This window comes from Cannabis sativa, chromosome X, assembly GCF_029168945.1.
Source record: "Cannabis sativa cultivar Pink pepper isolate KNU-18-1 chromosome X, ASM2916894v1, whole genome shotgun sequence".
Lineage (NCBI taxonomy): Eukaryota > Viridiplantae > Streptophyta > Magnoliopsida > Rosales > Cannabaceae > Cannabis > Cannabis sativa.
The window spans coordinates 20,509,151-20,526,950 of NC_083610.1; the positions used below are offsets into that span (position 1 = coordinate 20,509,151).

Consider the following 17,800-nt stretch of genomic DNA (forward strand, 5'->3'; position numbering starts at 1 on the left):
AATTTTTTAAATAATTATAATTTGCATGAACATGAAAAAAAAAAATGGCCTAAAAATTATTGTGAATACTAAAACAGACAAAAATGTATCGTTGCATTCTTTTTATAGAATTTTTTAATTATTTTTATAGGATAGTGAGAGAAAAAGAAGTTGTGGATGTGGGTGATTGGTTAGAGAAAATGACAAAGTGATTGAACGAATTAAAAAACGTGAGGAAAAATATAAGAAGAAAATAAAAGAGAAAGCACGCCCGGTGGGACTCGAACCCACAATCGTTTGATTAGAAGTCAAACGCCTTATCCATTAGGCCACGGGCGCTTCGACGTATACTATGGCCTTATTTAACTAATATACAATTTAAGTAAATTCTACCATGCACCTCCTCTAATAGAATGCATCGATACATCTTTATGTATTTTGATATTCCAAAAAAGTTTTTAGTCAAATTTTTTCTCATATGAGTTATTTAAGACATCTAGTAAAATTTTAAGAAATTCAAAAAAAATTAACACATCAAAAATAGGGTTCAAATAGTGTATTGCATGCGTGACTATTTTATTTTATTCGCGTGTGAAATAGAAGGTTTAGACACTAATTTCTATATTGTAAATTATTTCAAATTTTTAAAAAATTAGTAATTATAAATAAATATAACACACACGAATATATAAAAAAAATTAAACTAAAAAATTTTTGGAAAATTCTACAATGCACCCCTTAAAATAGATATATTGATGCAACCAAATCTGTTTTAGCATCTGAAATAATTTTTTAGTCAAATTTTTTCTCATGGTCATGTATGTTATAGTTATTTAAGACATTTTGTAAAATTTTAAGAAATTGAAAAAAGCTTAACACGTCAAAAACTACGTTCAAACAGTGTGTTGCACGCATGACTATTTTATTTTATACGCGTGTAAAATAGACCGTTTGAATATTGTTTTCTATATTGTAAATTATTCCGAATTTCTCAAAATTTTGTAGGATATCTTAAATAGATATAACGTACATGAATATGAAAAAAAAATTAGACTAAAAAATTCTTTTGGATGCCGAAACAAGTTAAGAGTTTATCAGTACATTCTTTTTAAAAGAGTGCATTGTAGAATCACCCTAAAAAATTTTAGTTGTCGAAATAAATAGAAAATACATCAATGCATTAGAAACACTTTATAATTTAATAAAGGAACATTACAATGTTATATCTCAAAACTAATTAGTAAATTTATATTAGGGTTAATTTCACAAATGCACAAAAACAACAAAAAAACAACAAAAATACGGTTTCACGGAATTTTAAATATTTTTACGATTTTTTTGATTTTATTTGCATAAAATACGGTCTTTTATGTTGAAATTTTGTGCATTTGTTGTTAATTTTTTGTTATATGTATGTTATTTTTTGTTGTTTTTTTGTTGTTATTTTGATGTTATTTTCATGTTACTTTTTATGTTATTTTCTTGTTGATTTTATGTTGTTTTCGTATTATTTTTTGGAAAACCGTAAAAATATAAAAAAAAAAACATTCTTTGAACGTAAAAATGTAAATATTTTACAAAAAATGGTGCCTTATGTAATTATTCATTTATATTATACAGTAGAACCTCTATCCAAGAATACATTTAGGACCAAATAAATTATATTCTAATTGAAAGGTTATAACTAAATAGAGTTACACTAGAAAAAGAAAATTAAAAAACCAAAAAATATCAACGTAACAATAATAAGAATAAATAATCATTAATAGGGAAATTTGATTTTCTATACTTAGAAAATCAAAAAATTTGATTTCTAAACCAATAATTTAAACCCTAAAAAAACTATACCTTTTTTTTCAAAACCCCAAAAATACCCCCAAACTAAAACTATCTCTCTTTCTCTCTCTATCTAGCTTCTGGCCCCAATAATCCCACACCCTGGGTCCGATGGTCGGACCATGGGGTCCGATGGGGTCCGACCAATCGGACCCATCGGACCCCAAGGTCCGACCATCGGACCTCTCTCAAATCGCGGGAAAAAAAAAAAAAAAAAATTAAAAGCCGGTCGGACCTTCGGGTCCGATGGGTCCGATGGTCGGACCCATCGGACCCGAAGGTCCGACCATCGGACCTCTTTCTTCCTCTCTCTCCAAAATCGCAGAAAAAAAAAAAAAAAATTAAAAACAACCGGTCGGACCTTGGGGGTCCGATGGGTCCGATGGTCGGACCCATCGGACCCCCAAGGTCCGACCATCGGACCTTTGTCTTCTTCCCTCTCTCAAATCGCAGGAAAAAAAAAAAAAAAGTTTCGGGGGCGGGGTTGCTCTTTCGGGTTGGGGTTGGGGTCGGAGGGGTTGGGGTTGTGGTCGACGGGGGTGAGGGTGGTGGATCTCCAAGGCTGGGTTGACGTGGGTGGGTGAGGGTGGTTCGGGTGAGGGTGGGCGGTTGGGGTGAGTAGAGGGAGAGAGAGATGATGCAGAGAGAGAATATTGTGAGGGGGGTATTTTTGGGGTTTTGAAAAAAAAGAATAGTTTTTTTAGGTTTTAAATTTTTGGTTTAGGGAAAAAAAATTTTGATTTTCTAAGTATAGAAAATCAAATTTCCCCATTAATACTATATCATAATAAAAATATTTTAGAGTAAATATAATATTCATACATGTATTATAATTTAAAATAAAATTATTAATTTTACATAAATAAATTTACAAAATACATGTATATATTTTATTAAGATGTAATTATTCTTATATAGAGGTATACTTTGGTAATACGGGACTTAAAAAATGTATAACTAATTACAATTTAGAGGTTATTCTTATTTATAACTGGCCCAAATTAAATTGGGACTTGACTTTTTTATAACAAATTAGAGGTTATTCTTGAATAGAGTATTTTTAAATAGAGGTTCTACTGTAATTATTTTCTAGCATGTTAAAAAGAAAAAATTGAAAAGTAGGCATAGTTTTTGACATCAAAGGAATCTATCATTTAGCTTTACAAGAAATTGAATACGGCTCAAATCAAAGAAAGAAACTCCAATCCAAACAGGCGATGCTCTTGCTAAAGTTTGAAGGGGAATGGATAGTGTTGAGGAATGTGCTTGAAAATGGAAGGAAAGAAAATTTAAGAGAGATAAGTGGAAAGAAAGTAAACAAATAATAGTTTTCCTTTTCGGATGATTAAACTTTTTATGTTGTAGGTGCACTCTCAAGTCTTTACACTAACTATGTTTGGTAGAGAGTATTTATAAATATGAAAATGAATTATGAATTTGATTTGAAAATAATTAATCTTTTTTTGTATTATTTTGACTAAGAGTTAGTCTAACAAATAATTGATGTGGCATAATTTTGATTAGATTATGTTTTAAATCTTACACTAAGAAATATGTTTATGGATTTCATTGACATGATTTATTATACTAACAAGGGATGAAAGAAGAAGACAGCTCATTTTCTGTGCATATAATCTTTCTTCTTTTCTTCATTTTTTTTCAAGGTCAGAGTATGAGATGTCTTTCCATTCCTTTGTTACTCAATCTTGTATTATTGAAGAGTAAAATATATACATAATTACATATAAATGCACAGTAAGAGAGTTAGTCATTCTATTCTTACATCCTAAAGACACCAAACTTAGTATCTTCAGGGGTACGGTTTAAAGAAGCAGAGATGGAAAGTCCAATAACCTTTCTTGTATCAGCTGGATCAATAACACCATCATCCCAGAGCCTTGCTGTCGAGTAATAAGGATTTCCTTCTTTATCGAATGCCTCCATTACCTTCGCCTTGAATGCCTCATCCTCGTCTTTCTCCCACTAAAACAAAAGCAAAACCGAAATGGAAGACCATCATTGACAACCAGTGTCTACAAAGTAATATCCACACAATCTTTTTTACAAAGGCAATGAATTGTACCTTTATTCCTTGCTTTTTCTTGCTGCTACCTTCTATTTGAGACAGCACACCAGCAGCCTGAATGTTCCAATAAAAAACATGTTACGACTTAATCCACACCCGAGTTTGAATTGTGGAGGTAGAAACTTTGTTTTGGGGGAGAGACATCAGCAGACATTATTTTGGCAGCAATAATCTTTTTTTTAAAAAATAAGTCAGCAATTGTTAAAAATCAAAATCACCAGTGTCTAACATGCATTTTGAATATAGTAAAATAAATTTTACTGATCTGCTATGTTAGACAAGTACATGAGCAGATGTCAAAGGAAACCAGGAATAAGGCAAATGCAACGAATGCATGAAGCAACCAGAAAATGCAGAATTATGACTCGTAATTGCTTCAATTCTCACTTCGCAGGCAAGGAGGCAACAGTATCTTATTGACATTGGTGGTAAGCAAGCAACCAAGGAAAAGTAAAGGTTACCTGAGCCCCACCCATTACTGATATTCGGGCATTTGGCCATACAAACAAGAAATTGGGACTGTATGCTCGGCCACACATTGCATAATTTCCAGCACCATAGCTTCCACCCACAATTATAGTTACTTTTGGAATCTGCACAGCATTGTTTGTAACGTTACTTTCTATTCTTTCACATTTCTTCTTTCTTTAAGATTCTAAACAAATTGTGTGCGCATGTGTTATGCACACAGCACTGCGTAATCTAACATGTTATGAAAGTAAAAATAAAGAGCTAACTGTAAAGCACTGGAGCATTATTGTAACATTGATAACAGTTCTCTGTAACTATCATACCTTGAAAAGAGGGAGTTACTTCACTCTTGTATTTTCAATAAAATTTTGATAGGAAAGTTATTTAACATATTACATAGGATGCATTCTTTATAACAAAAACATAAACATATGACAAAATATAATTTAGCCTTTGAAAGAAGATTATTCAAGGAAAAATGGGTAAACCTATTATTTATAAGAACGAACCTTTGCACAAGAAACTGCCATCACCAGTTTTGCTCCAGCCTTTGCTATTCCACCTGCCTCAGATCTTGATCCAACCTACCAAAATGGTTGCAAGCTTTATCAACTTTGAATAAACTTCATACTTTAATATTTTTATTTTTTACCTCGAACTTGCTGTGTGAACAAAATACTGTAGTTCAACCAAACTCCAACTAAATAAAAATTAATAAATGTAATGTAAGTAGTAACTACTCTGTGTGCAAAAGTGTATTTGATCAATGAAATATATATATTCAGACCTTTATGGGCTAGAAAGATTCTAAAATCATTTATTAGTATTATTATTTAAGAAAAGCGAAAGATATGCAAACAAAATCAACAGCTTTCAAAATACACTAAATATTGCCATTTCAATAGAATACCCATTGTCTTGGTCTAGTGGTGGGGTAGGGTTGGGAATTGGGATGAGACCTAGGTTCAAACCTTGGATCTCTTGGTATTGAGACTTAGTCTCAATTAAGCACCAAGTGTGCTTATGATAAAAAGAGAAAGAAAAAAAAATAGAATAACCATTGCCTAGATAAGTTCACAAGGGGGCATCTCAACTGGGAGACTCTATCCCTTATATGCTTCTTCCCTAGTTAGACGAAACTTAAGACAGATACAGACATATTTGTATTTATATAGTCACAATCCCAAAATATAGTCTCTTTTAATAAACAATAAATTGTCAAGCATTTCTTCCTCATTCTAGAATGGGCTTAAGAAAAATTGGTACCCTTATTCAGATATATTGACCATGGAAGAAATAATATTAATAAAAAAGAAAATTCACGAACCAGTAACAAAAGTAAAGTACTGTACCATAAATCCATTGATATTTTGAAGGAAGACCAAGGGAATTTTTCGTTGAGCGCATAACTCAATGAAATGAGCTCCTTTCAGAGCAGACTCACTGAACAATATACCATTGTTTCCAATTATTCCAACTGGCTGTCCAAAAATTCTAGCAAAGCCTGTTACAAGGGTCTGTCCACATACAATTTAATGACATATTATAGATAGTATGAGGAAATATATTTGCAGAAAAAAGTAGTGATAGTAATGCTCTTACAGTGCCATATAATTTTTTGAATTCGTCAAATTTGCTCCCATCAACAATACGGGCAATGATTGATCGGATATCGAATTGCTGCTTATGGTCTACTGGTGCTATAGAACGAAGTTCACTTGGATCATACAATGGTTCTTCATAGGAATCGTATCCAACATTTATGTTTTGGTCTCCACTATGAAACTGTCCCTGCCCAGCGGTGTGTAAGTTCTTAACGATATTCCTGCCAATGACAAGTCCATGCAGCTCATCTGCAACAAAGATAAATGTATTAATGAATAGGTGAACTTCTTGTCCTCTTAGCGTACACCTAGATACAAAGAGATTTCACACAAATAGGTTAAGAAAAATAAATGCAAAATATCACATCACAACTCATGCACAGCTTAGCCAACGATATTATGTCTATGGGCAGATGCACGTCCTCATGAGTGTAACTTGAATTTACTTCAAACAATAACTGACAGTATTGCAAACGCATGTGAGAGGCAATATACATATTGATTAAATATACCTTGAGCAAAATAATCTGAAACTCCTGATGTTTTGCAATGAACATCAGCACCACCTAAATCCTCAGCTGATATTTCTTCTCCAGTAGCAGCCTATTAAAAAATAATCCTTCAAATCAAATTGGGCTTCCTATGAATTTTAACATCCATAGAACAAACAACTAAAAGCAAGAATAAATTGAGAAAAATGTTTCAAAATTAGATGAAGCACTTCAAAATTCAGAAGGGCAGGAGCAACCTTCACAAGTGGGGGTCCTGCTAGAAATATGGTACCATTTCCCTTGACCATGACACTTTCATCAGCCATTGAAGGTATATAAGCACCCCCAGCAGTACAAGAGCCTAGTACCAAAGCTACTTGAGGAATGCCGGCAGCAGACATTAAAGCTTGATTGTAGAAAATTCTACCAAAATTATCCTTATCAGGAAAGACCTCTGCTTGCTTAGGAAGATAGGCTCCTCCACTATCAACAAGATATATGCATGGTAATTTGCACTCAGCCGCAATTTCTTGGGCCCGAAGATGTTTTTTAACAGTTATTGGAAAATAAGTTCCACCCTTTACAGTAGGATCATTAGCCATAAACATACAAAGTTTTCCATGCACTGGACCTATTCCAGTAACTATCCCACCTGATGGTAGAGACTCCTCATATAGCTCATGGCCTGCAAGCTTCATAAATAAGATAGTCACTAACATGCTAAGTTACCACTTTCAGAACACTCATGCATCTCATCATCTTGGGGTTCAAATCAGACTATCAACTCTGAATTGGTTTGCTTAAATCAGAATTCAAACCAACATTTGATCAAAATTGCAACCCATTACTAAAGACACTTGTTACCTTAAGGCAATATAATTAACATGAACAATATGCTATATCATTATATAATTTGCTGTAATAAAAACAACAATTTGAATTTGACATAATTGTTACAAACCTGAGAAAGTTCAAGAAATGAAGCTCCAGGATCAAGCAAACGATCAATACGTTCTCTGGGAAGAAGTTTGTTCCTGCTCCTGTTTCTCTTCACAGCTTCAGGTCCTCCTCCAGCAAGAACCTTTTTTTTTGTTCACAAACACTCAAAAATTAATAACTACAAGAATTTCCAATGAGCAGAAGTAATTAAGATAAAAGAAGAAAATACCTTATTGATATGGGATTGAAGATCAGACAATAAGGCGGCCATGGCCTTGGAGTTGCGAGAAAAGGCTTCGGAGGTTTGATCAACGCTGTTAGGAAGAACTCCAAAGGAGTTGTCCCTCGTTTGAACGGCCATTATGCCGGATAACCTCCATGAACGCGAAAAGGGCGATACTTTCTTCCCCCATATACGAAGCATTTTCTTTCTCTCTTCCTCTTCTCTCTCTGTGTTGTCTATGGAAATTGTAAGCTGAGTCCCAATTTATTGGGTTGGGCAAAGGCAGCTGAGTTTTCAATTGCGTGGAATTCCTATCCGTTTTTTCGGTTTTAGCTTTTAGGAAAAATATTAAAATATTAGTTAATTGTGAATTTGTGATTTTTCTCTAAAATTTTTATATGTACTAAATTATATTTTTTGAATTTTTTTTAGCTATTAAATTTTTTTCTTAAACTGAGCGCTCCAAGATGAATAGGGCTAAGCGATCTGTCAAAGCTGTGGAATGTAAAAATACATCGGTAGAAAAGCGTTCTGCCTAGAGGGAAGCACTTGCGCGAGCAGGACGAAACAAAAGCGAGAATGTAGTAACGCAAACATTAATGAAAATCCAATGCCCTGAAAATCCAAGGGTTCATCTACAAGGTTCGTCCATGGAAGGTTGTTGAGAATTATGGGGTTTCATCTCAAAACCAATTGGCAATGAGTAGAGTAACCCATGTTCTTATATATGGCTCAATTCTCTACCATTTATTCCATCTGGGACATTGTCCACAATAAAGGTGAGTCAGAGCCTAAGATCAGGTTAAAATAGTCGATGGACAATAAGTAAATATTCTGAGATTATTGAATTTATGAATTTTTGTTTAATTTCATTTAATTTTACTAATCCGGTGATTGTTTATGTAATACCCGGAATTAAGAAAAAGGATTAGCAAAGCCCTAATTAGATAATTATGAGTTAATTGAGGAATTATATTATTATATAGTTCAATATATGTGAAATTATATGAAATTTAAAATGTTAAAGACCCCGTTGGTGAGCCAGGGGCATTTTGGTAATTATGACTCGAGAAGGGTAAATTGTTGAGATTAATTTAATTACGTGCTTAATAGAACTATATTATTATATAGTATGCTTGTGTTGCCTTTTCAGGTGTGTTCTGACAGGTTGGCGCGGTATAGTCACAACCGGGTGTTTCGGGCCGAACCGGGTTCGGGCCCGAAATTCATTTGGGATTGAAATAATTGGCATTCTTATTATTGATGAATAATCTGAAATTATATTGGATTTATGTGTGAATAAAATGGCTAAATTGCCCATGTGAGTGAATATGTATGTTTTAAGCCCTAAGGGCGAAATGGTCATTTGACCATAAGTGATTTACTTGAACCAAATTGATTTTTGAGAGAAAATGAATTATTTTTCTGGTTTCATCTCTCTCTCTCATCCAAACCCTCTCTTTCCCTAAAGCCCATTTGATTTTCAAAGTTGATTGTTGAGAATTGCTTGAAGTTGGGTGTGAATTGGAGCTTTGGATTGTGGTTTCTTGAGCTTGAAGTTTAGGTAATTTCTTGCTGAGTTTTTATTGAATTTTAATTAGTGGAATCTTGCTGGAATTGTTATGGAAAAATCATGATTTGAGTTGTATCTTTCCTTGTGATTGCATGTTCTTAAGTGTGGTTATAATCTTGATGAATTGAGTGTGTTAATCTTTGGATTTAAGTTCTTGAGCATGGATTTTGATTCTAGGGTACTTTCTAATATTGAATCATGTGTTATTGTGATGTTGTGTTGGCTGGAAAATTGTTTAAATGGTTGAAGATGAAGCTCTTGTTCTTGAGCTTGGAATTTGCTTAGTTTGAGCATGATTTTGTTGTGTTTATGCAATCTGAATTTTTGGCTTTTGCAATGAGAATTTAGATGCATTTGAGTTGTGATTTTTGAGCCTTATTATGCGTTTTTACCCTCTGTTTGGTTGGGGTTCGAAATCTAGGAAAGGTTGGCATTTTAAGACCTTAAAAATGGAGTTTTGGGGTGTTCTAAACCCAGTCGTCGCGACGGGATTTTCGGCCGTCGCGACTGGATTTGGCAGTGAGAAATTCTATTTTCTCAATTTTGTTTTGGCCATAACTTTTGACTCGGGACTCCGTTTGGGATGTTCTTTATATCGTTGGAAAGCTCGTTCCGAGCTCTATTTGATTATCTATGTTTTGAATGCTATGTTTATATTTTGTGAAAGTGAAATTGGGGATTAACCCTATTTGTGAAATCCCGGATTGTGTGAGTAGGATTACCGGCACCTGATCAGGAGCACCCAGGGGTTTGGAATCTCTGTTATTGCGGGACAACAGGTAAGACAGTAGTTTGCACGTAGAGTGTGCGCGGTGGCGCTTATGTTGAATATGATATATGTGAGTAATTGTAACCAGGATTAGGGTTATTACCCTAACATGAGCGGTTCAATAGCCTAGGGTTATTACCCTAGTAATATATGTTGTGTAATACTATGCCGTGTCGGATATATCTATATATTGGAATTATGAATTATGCGCTTAAGGCATAATTAAACTAGACTCGGTAAGCTAGTACCTTGAGTTTAATTTTAATGCGGTCTAGGGTTATTACCCTAGAATATTATGAGTCGAGTGAAAGCATGAGTCAGGGTTGACACTCTTAGTAAATGTTATCTGAGTATATAGAAATGTATCATATGAGTGATTACATAGTATGCAAGTTAGGGTTATTACCCTAAGATTATATATGTTGTAGTAAATATTGAATACACGCATGTATGTTAAGAATTATGTGTATAAGACATAACTGGGTTAGACCTGGTATATATCACCAGGATAAACCACCGAAAGAACGTAATACATGGATTACGTATATTCATGAATAGGGTTATGCGAGCAAGGCATAACCAGGTTAGGCTCGGTAATCAGAACCGAGGTAAACCCTACTGAGGCCTTATTGTATATAGACGTGTGAGAGCAACACGTAGGTCTACGCCACGTAGACATAAATAGGCATGTGAGCGTAACATGCAGGTCTATAGCAAATAGACAAATAGTGCAGTGACACTAATAATTATGTGTTACATATTAAGATTAAGGGTTATGTGTCAAGGCATAATCAAGTTGGACTCGGTAACTAGAACCGAGATGAACTATTCTAAGGCCTTATTGTAATTAGACGTGTGAGAGCAACACGTAGGTCTACACCACGTAGATATATATAGATGTGTGAGCGCAACACATAGGCCTACGCCACGTAGACATAAATAGGCATGTGAGTGTGACATGCAGGTCTGTGACACACAGACATATATGAATGGCATTACTGTTTAAATAGCATGATGAACATATTATATTTGTTATGATTTATACTGTCTTGCTGGGCTTGGCTCACGGGTGCTCTACTGTGCAGGAAAAGGTAAGTCAGTGGCTGATCAACCATGAGTTTGAGGAGCAAAACGAAGAATGTACATGTTCAAGCCATATCAGACCAAGTGGGTTAAGGGTCTATCAGTGTTGAACTTTTGAATTCTGTTTTGCCGCTTAGGTCGGCTAGAAAGAAAAGACTTGTAATAAGTTTGTAATTATTTTTGGGATCCCAACTATTTTGAAAGTTTAAATATATTACAAGTTTATTTTCATTCTATTTAATATAAAAGTTTAAATTCTGCGCTATTTTGATTAGTAATCCCGATTAGAGGATTAGAGTTTCATAAGTATTTTGGGTAGCGTGCCTGATTATTTAGGGCGTTACAGTTTAGGTTAAGAGTTTTAATGTTACGTATACACAAGTAGGAGTGTTCGCGGTGCGGATAGTGTAAGTTAGAACATTTTTTCAAACCAAACCGTACATACAGTTTTTATAATTTCTAAAACCACAACTGCACCGCGAGATTTTAAAACCGCAAAAACTATACTGTGAAAATGCAGTGTAGTGCAGTGCAGTTTAAAGGATTTACACTATGATAATAATTAAACATCATAATGAAAATTCAAAAAAATAATCTAATAAAGTTTTAACTAAAAATCTTATTAAAGTCTTAATATGATGACATATATACTAATGAATGTAATATACACATATATTTATTCTTATATGAAAAAATAATAAAAATCGTAAAAATTGGTAACTTTAAAAATACATAGTGCGGTACGATTTAAACTGTAATTATTAAATTTAAAACTACAAACTACAATCGCACTGCAAAAGATTTCAAATCGAATTTTTTATGTGGTGCAGCCAGTTTGTGTAGTGTGGGCGGTTGATGAACACATGTCCTATACACAAGTATATACAATGATTATTCATTTAGTATTTAACGGTAATATTTACATGACATCTTAAATTTGTAAAGAAAAATAAATTTAAAGATATTTTGCACTAAAAAAGATAAAAGAATGTATAAAAGAGTAATTTACAGTATAAATACATAAATTTAACTCTCGATTGTAAATAAATATCTAAGTTTAATTTTTAGCGATAATAATACTTAAGTTATATTTTTGGAACTCCATAACAGACGGTTGACGTTTAAATATCAAGTCATTGTTCATGTGTTATTTTTTTTATTAGTATATTTAAATTAATTTTTTTAAAAAAATAATAAAAATTTAATGATTTAGGTCAATTAAAAATTAACACGTAGTAATTTACTTTAGTAATTAACAGTTAGCTACCTACCAAAATTTTACAATTATAACTTAAAGTATTATTACAGTATAACCTCTATCCAAGAATACACTTAGGACTAAGTAAATTATATTCTAATTGGGAGGTTATAACTAAATAGAGTTACACTAGAAAAAAAAAATTAAAAAACTAAAAATTATCAATATAACAATAATAACAATAAATAATCATTAATAATATATCATAATAGAAATATATTAGAGTAAATATAATTCCATACATGTATTAGAATTTAAAATAAAATTATTAATTTTACATAAATAAATTTACAAAATACATGTATATATTTTATTAAGATGTAATTATTCTTATATAGATATATACTTTGTTAATACGGGACTTAGAAAATGTATAACTAATTACAATTTATAGGCTATTCTTATTTATAATTTTAATTACAATTTATAGGTTATTCTTATTTATAATTGGCCCAAATTGGGACTTGATTTTTTTTATAACAAATTAGAGGTTATTCTTAAATAGAGTTCTCTTAAATAGAGGTTCTACTGTACTATCAAATATTGAACTTAAATATTTATTTACAAGAGACGCAAATTACTAAGATATAAAAATTAAACATAGAGGTTTACGGCTAATTATCCTATTATTTAACATTATTAAAAACATAGCAAAAAGCTAACAAGTTTTCCTTCCAAAATGTTATAATTTGCCAATTAAAACGAGATAAGAGGGAGGAGAGTACACTAAAGACTCAACTGAATTCTGGAAATGGCGTCCATGGAGTCTTTCTCTTCGATTCTCTCCTCTACCGCGCTCAAATTTCCTTCTCCGAAACTCTCTCATATGACTATATTCACACCGAGGTTCCCTTCTTCCTCAATCGCTTCAATGGCCTCCTCACATCTAATGGCAACCACTACGAAACACTCTGCTCAATCCACGAAAACCATTTCTGTAATACCACCGCCGACCTCAACTTCCCAAACGGACTCAACCACCATCACCACCACTTCTGTTCCTACCAAAAAGGTTTTTCCCAAATCCTTATTGCATAGTTAAGTTCACTAAAATCCATAACAGGGGACTTAGTATAAGCTTTCATGGGCAGGTGCTGGTACCAATCGGTTATGGTACCGAAGAAATGGAAGCTGTTATCATTGTAGACGTTCTCCGCCGAGCTGGTGCTGATGTGACGGTAGCCTCAGTGGAGCCACAGCTGGAGGTTGAAGGTTCAGGTGGTACGAAGTTGGTAGCTGACACCTCCATTAAGAACTGTTCCAATCAAGTTTTCGACCTAGTTGCTTTACCGGTTTGTTCTTATCTTTTTACTAATCTAGACTTAGTGCTTTGTAAGAATAGTATTTATGAAGTTTTTTATTAGCAAAATAATTTTTTAAAACTTTTTTTTAGCAACATAATCATGTTTAGTCGTAGAAATGATCAAAAATTATACTATGCTACCATAAAAAAAGCAAGTCTTTTTCCGACCATAAATTTACAATGTGCTTATGGTCGCTTAGTGTAAATTTAGTGTGATTATTTTGCTAATTTTGTTAGAAAAATAAATAACCCAAGATACTAATTTGCATATAATATAGAACACAATTTAAGTACCTGTCCTTAATTGATTCATAGTAATTATCGTCTTTTTCCTTAGCTCTCTCTAAATCAGAAGCAGCAGTATTATTTATTTAATATTAAATTATGATGACACAATATCTATTTATAGAGTTAGGGAAGAGTTTTATTTGTCAAAGACTTCAATTAACTAGAAAAACTTACACTTTTGTTTCAACTAGATTTTACACACATAGATGCTAAGCCCTAATTATTGATCATTAATAATATGGACTAACACAACAAAAAATTATCTAATCAATTATTTTAATAAAACCAATAAAAATTAATGTAAATCCAAATAAAAATTCTAACAAATCTAACATTTTCATATTGATAGTTTGGTAAATTTTCCTCACTATAACGTTATGTTGATTGTTGGGAAGTTGTTTGTTCAGCTTTAGTTAAAAAATTAGATATGAACTGAGAATAGAATTATGTATATCATTTTAAGGGAGGAATGCCAGGGTCAGCGAGATTAAGAGACTGTGAAATTCTGAAAGAAATTACAAGCAAACATGCTGGGAAAAATGGACTTTATGGAGCAATATGTGCTGCTCCAGCTGTAACACTTCTACCATGGGGTCTTCTAAAAAGAAAGCAGGTGCATTAACTTGGTTTGTTGTTTGTTCATGTTTTTAATTTTGATGAATTTGTTGCTGGTCAAAGTTTGTGGATAGCTAATGTTAATGTAGTTTGTCTTGCAAGACAACATGCCACCCTGCATTCATGGACAAGCTTCCGACCTTCTGGGCTGTCAAGTCGAATATCCAGGTTTCTGGAGGGCTTACAACAAGTCGGGGACCTGGAACTTCTTTTGAATTTGCGATTTGCCTCGTGGAGCAGTTATTTGGCGAGTCTGTGGCCAGAGAAGTTGGAGAATTATTGGTAAGCCATACTACTTTGAATTTTCATTATGTTGGAGTGGGAGAGAGGAAGTTAAATTAAGGATAGATTACTTAAAATGAGGCTTCCTGTGTTAGAAAAAAATAACATTGTAGTTCAATTAAGTATCACTAAAAGAACAAGCTGCAAAGATTGTGTGATTAGTAGCATAGGTTTGACCACTAAGCATTGCTTTTGGCTTAGAAGGGCTGAATTATTTTGTCCTTTTGCTGGAATTATTCCTACACTAATGCTCTTGCCACTTTCGTTTTAGATGGTCTGTGCTTCAGAAAATGAATCACGAAAGGAAGAATTCAACACAGTGGATTGGTCCTTTAACCACAACCCTCGTGTAAGTAGCTCTTATTTGTAATCTATCTTTGTTTTGCTGTTATCTTTTGTTGTTTTATCCATTACATTGCTTACTAATATAGGGAAAGTCATTTTTCTGCATATTGCTCACCTTGACCCTTTTTAAACACATTCAAACTCAAAGCAATTCATGATATAGACAGCATTTCCAAGTAGATGTATAGTCAATAATATTGTTTTGTGGTCTAATAAGTTATGTTTGTCATTATTTGAATGTTAGACAGGTTCTTATTCCAATTGCTAATGGTTCTGAAGAGATTGAAGTGGTAACTATTGCCGATATATTAAGAAGAGCTAAGGTGGATGTTGTAGTTGCTTCAGTTGAAAAATCCCTAAAGATTAAAGCCTCTCAAGGAACCAGGATAGTTGCCGACAAGTTGATTCGAGAAACTTCTGAGTCAATATACGATTTAATCATTCTCCCGGTGAGTCAGACAAATACTTTGCAGTGATGGAACTAACTATAATTGCATGTCTCCATTGATGAAAAACAAGAACATAATTTCTGTTAATAGACTTCTGATATTTATATTGATGAATATTTTGCCAAGTACTATATCAATATTGCACAAGTACTACATTAATTGTGTACAGTTTAGTCTAAGCATTTAATATATACAAGGCCCATTGCTGCTTGTACTCTTGGGAATGAAGTTGTGAATTTCGGAGAGATTTTATGTTCAAGTTTTCAAGATGCATAGACATCTTAATAAATTGCCTTAAAACTGTCATAAACTATATTCTTCAACTCTCTGGTTCGTTGTAACATTTCAGGGAGGAATCGCTGGGGCCGAGCGACTTAACAAATCTAGGATTTTAAAGAAATTGCTCAAAGAACAGAAACTGGGTGGAAGAATTTATGGAGCAGTATGTTCCTCACCGCAAGTCTTGCATAAACAGGGTTTACTGAAGGTAATGTGATGAAATGAACCTATTTATCTCTTCTTATAGTGATACCTCACTTGCTTATATGCTAAATATGCCAACAAAATACAGGATAAGAAAGCCACTGCCCATCCCTCTATCTTAAGTTCACTGACCAACGAAGTAATCAACGATACCAAAGTGGTTATTGATGGTAAACTGATTACAAGCCGGGGACTAGCGACAGTAACAGAGTTCGCATTAGCTATAATAAGTAAACTCTTCGGTCATGCAAGGGCAAGAAGTGTGGCAGAAGGACTTGTGTACGAGTACCCCAGAAGCTAAAAAGTAATAGGGTGTCAAGTTCTGTAATTGGAACACAATTTTCTTATCAAGAGTATAGATTCTGGACCTGACTTTGTAGTAGAGGAAAATATAAGCTGAGGCATAGTGGACTGGACCCTTGTCACGTTTGAGGCTATATATCTTCCTTTTCAGAAAAATGGTTACCTTGAAACTTGTAAAGCCCCATTTTATGAATATAGAAGTAGAGGCATCATATAAGTCATAGCATAGCTTTTACAAGTCGTAGTTCTTTGAAAGTTGAATTCCAGTGTTATAACGTTGATTTCTTTTTCTTTGCTTTAGGTGAAATTTTGTGGCCAATAATACCATATAAGGTGAACTTATGTTACATGTTTATTGCTGTGTGATACTCAATATTAACCATGCTTCTTTTAAGTGAAGATAAACTATATGTTTGTTTGGTAAAAGAAGAATGAGAGGGGGAAAAATGGTTGAAAAAAGAGAAAAAAAAAAATTGATGTTATGTTTTTTTGTTTGTAACAAAAAAATAATTAAAGTTATTTACTAAACCTGCAAACGATATAAATGAAATTTTGTGTAAAAAATATTCCGTTGCCGGGACTTGAACCCGGGTCTCTCGGGTGAGAGCCGAGTATCCTGACCAACTAGACTACAACGGATTTTGATATCTTATGTTCAAAAGAACTTTATATATATCATTATTTATTTTGTTAACAGAGATATCTTATTTTCAATCCCCGTGTTCGTGTGTAGTTTTTTTTTTTTAATGGAAGTGTTCATGTGTTATTACAGGGGAAGCAAAGCTACTTATAGTAATTGAGTACAAAAGAGAATGTCATAACAAACTCTCTAACTACCTTATCACTGTTTAAAAACAACAACTAACAATAATAACTAACTCTAACACTATCCGAGCAAGTTTAATACTCCCCCTCAAGGAGGAGCGGATGCACACTTGAGGCTATAATGGCCATGGTTCCCCAAGAAAATATACATTTACATATTTTTTTAACTAAATAAAAATATTTAGTCCTAGCCAATATGAACATACATTTTGGAGTTACTTGTGTATTGTTGGGTGATACTCAATAACCATGTCTTTTTATCTTTTTCTAAAGGGAATATTAACTATATGTTTGTTTGGTAAAAGAAGAAGAATGAGAGAGAAAAGAAATTGGTTATTAAAAGAGGTTAAAAGAAAGATGGAGGTTATACGTTTTTTATGATTTTTTTATTTTATTTATATTGGGGGAAACTGATTTTATTATTATTAAACATGCAAATGATAATTAATAAATAATAATGATTAAAAAAATTTATTCCGTTGCCGGGACTTGAACCCGGGTCTCTCGGGTGAGAGCCGAGTATCCTGACCAACTAGACTACAACGGATTTTGATTTTAATACTTCAAAACAAAATTATATACTATATTAGTATTT

General features: G+C 33.2%; 2 protein-coding genes, 1 long non-coding RNA gene and 3 other non-coding genes across 6 annotated transcripts; 2 read left to right on the plus strand and 4 right to left on the minus strand.

The window, feature by feature from the left end:
• Positions 1-245: 245 nt before the first annotated feature.
• On the minus strand, positions 246-318 carry TRNAR-UCU (transfer RNA arginine (anticodon UCU)). Its single transcript has one exon. It is a non-coding gene; the product is annotated as a tRNA-Arg (tRNA).
• Positions 319-3,507: 3,189 nt separating this feature from the next.
• Positions 3,508-7,948, minus strand: LOC115702935 (methylcrotonoyl-CoA carboxylase beta chain, mitochondrial). The gene is made up of 10 exons (XM_030630408.2): positions 7,636-7,948; positions 7,429-7,548; positions 6,725-7,159; positions 6,489-6,579; positions 5,975-6,225; positions 5,725-5,889; positions 4,882-4,956; positions 4,363-4,494; positions 3,899-3,955; positions 3,508-3,798 (listed from the first exon to the last, which is right to left on the minus strand). Exons 1-10 carry the CDS (start codon positions 7,828-7,830, stop codon positions 3,595-3,597), a joined length of 1,725 nt encoding a protein of 574 aa, XP_030486268.2. The 5' UTR covers positions 7,831-7,948; the 3' UTR covers positions 3,508-3,594.
• A 1,092-nt stretch (positions 7,949-9,040) lies between these two features.
• On the plus strand, positions 9,041-11,285 carry LOC133032575 (uncharacterized). The gene is made up of 3 exons (XR_009685185.1): positions 9,041-9,193; positions 9,919-9,981; positions 11,057-11,285. It is a non-coding gene; the product is annotated as an uncharacterized LOC133032575 (long non-coding RNA).
• A 1,688-nt stretch (positions 11,286-12,973) lies between these two features.
• Positions 12,974-16,735, plus strand: LOC115702934 (protein DJ-1 homolog C). The gene is made up of 8 exons (XM_061105622.1): positions 12,974-13,324; positions 13,404-13,604; positions 14,367-14,516; positions 14,621-14,800; positions 15,072-15,149; positions 15,394-15,594; positions 15,944-16,081; positions 16,166-16,735. Exons 1-8 carry the CDS (start codon positions 13,064-13,066, stop codon positions 16,376-16,378), a joined length of 1,422 nt encoding a protein of 473 aa, XP_060961605.1. The 5' UTR covers positions 12,974-13,063; the 3' UTR covers positions 16,379-16,735.
• A 211-nt stretch (positions 16,736-16,946) lies between these two features.
• TRNAE-CUC (transfer RNA glutamic acid (anticodon CUC)) lies at positions 16,947-17,019 on the minus strand. The gene has a single exon. It is a non-coding gene; the product is annotated as a tRNA-Glu (tRNA).
• Positions 17,020-17,679: 660 nt separating this feature from the next.
• On the minus strand, positions 17,680-17,752 carry TRNAE-CUC (transfer RNA glutamic acid (anticodon CUC)). The gene has a single exon. It is a non-coding gene; the product is annotated as a tRNA-Glu (tRNA).
• Between the last annotated feature and the right edge of the window lie 48 nt (positions 17,753-17,800).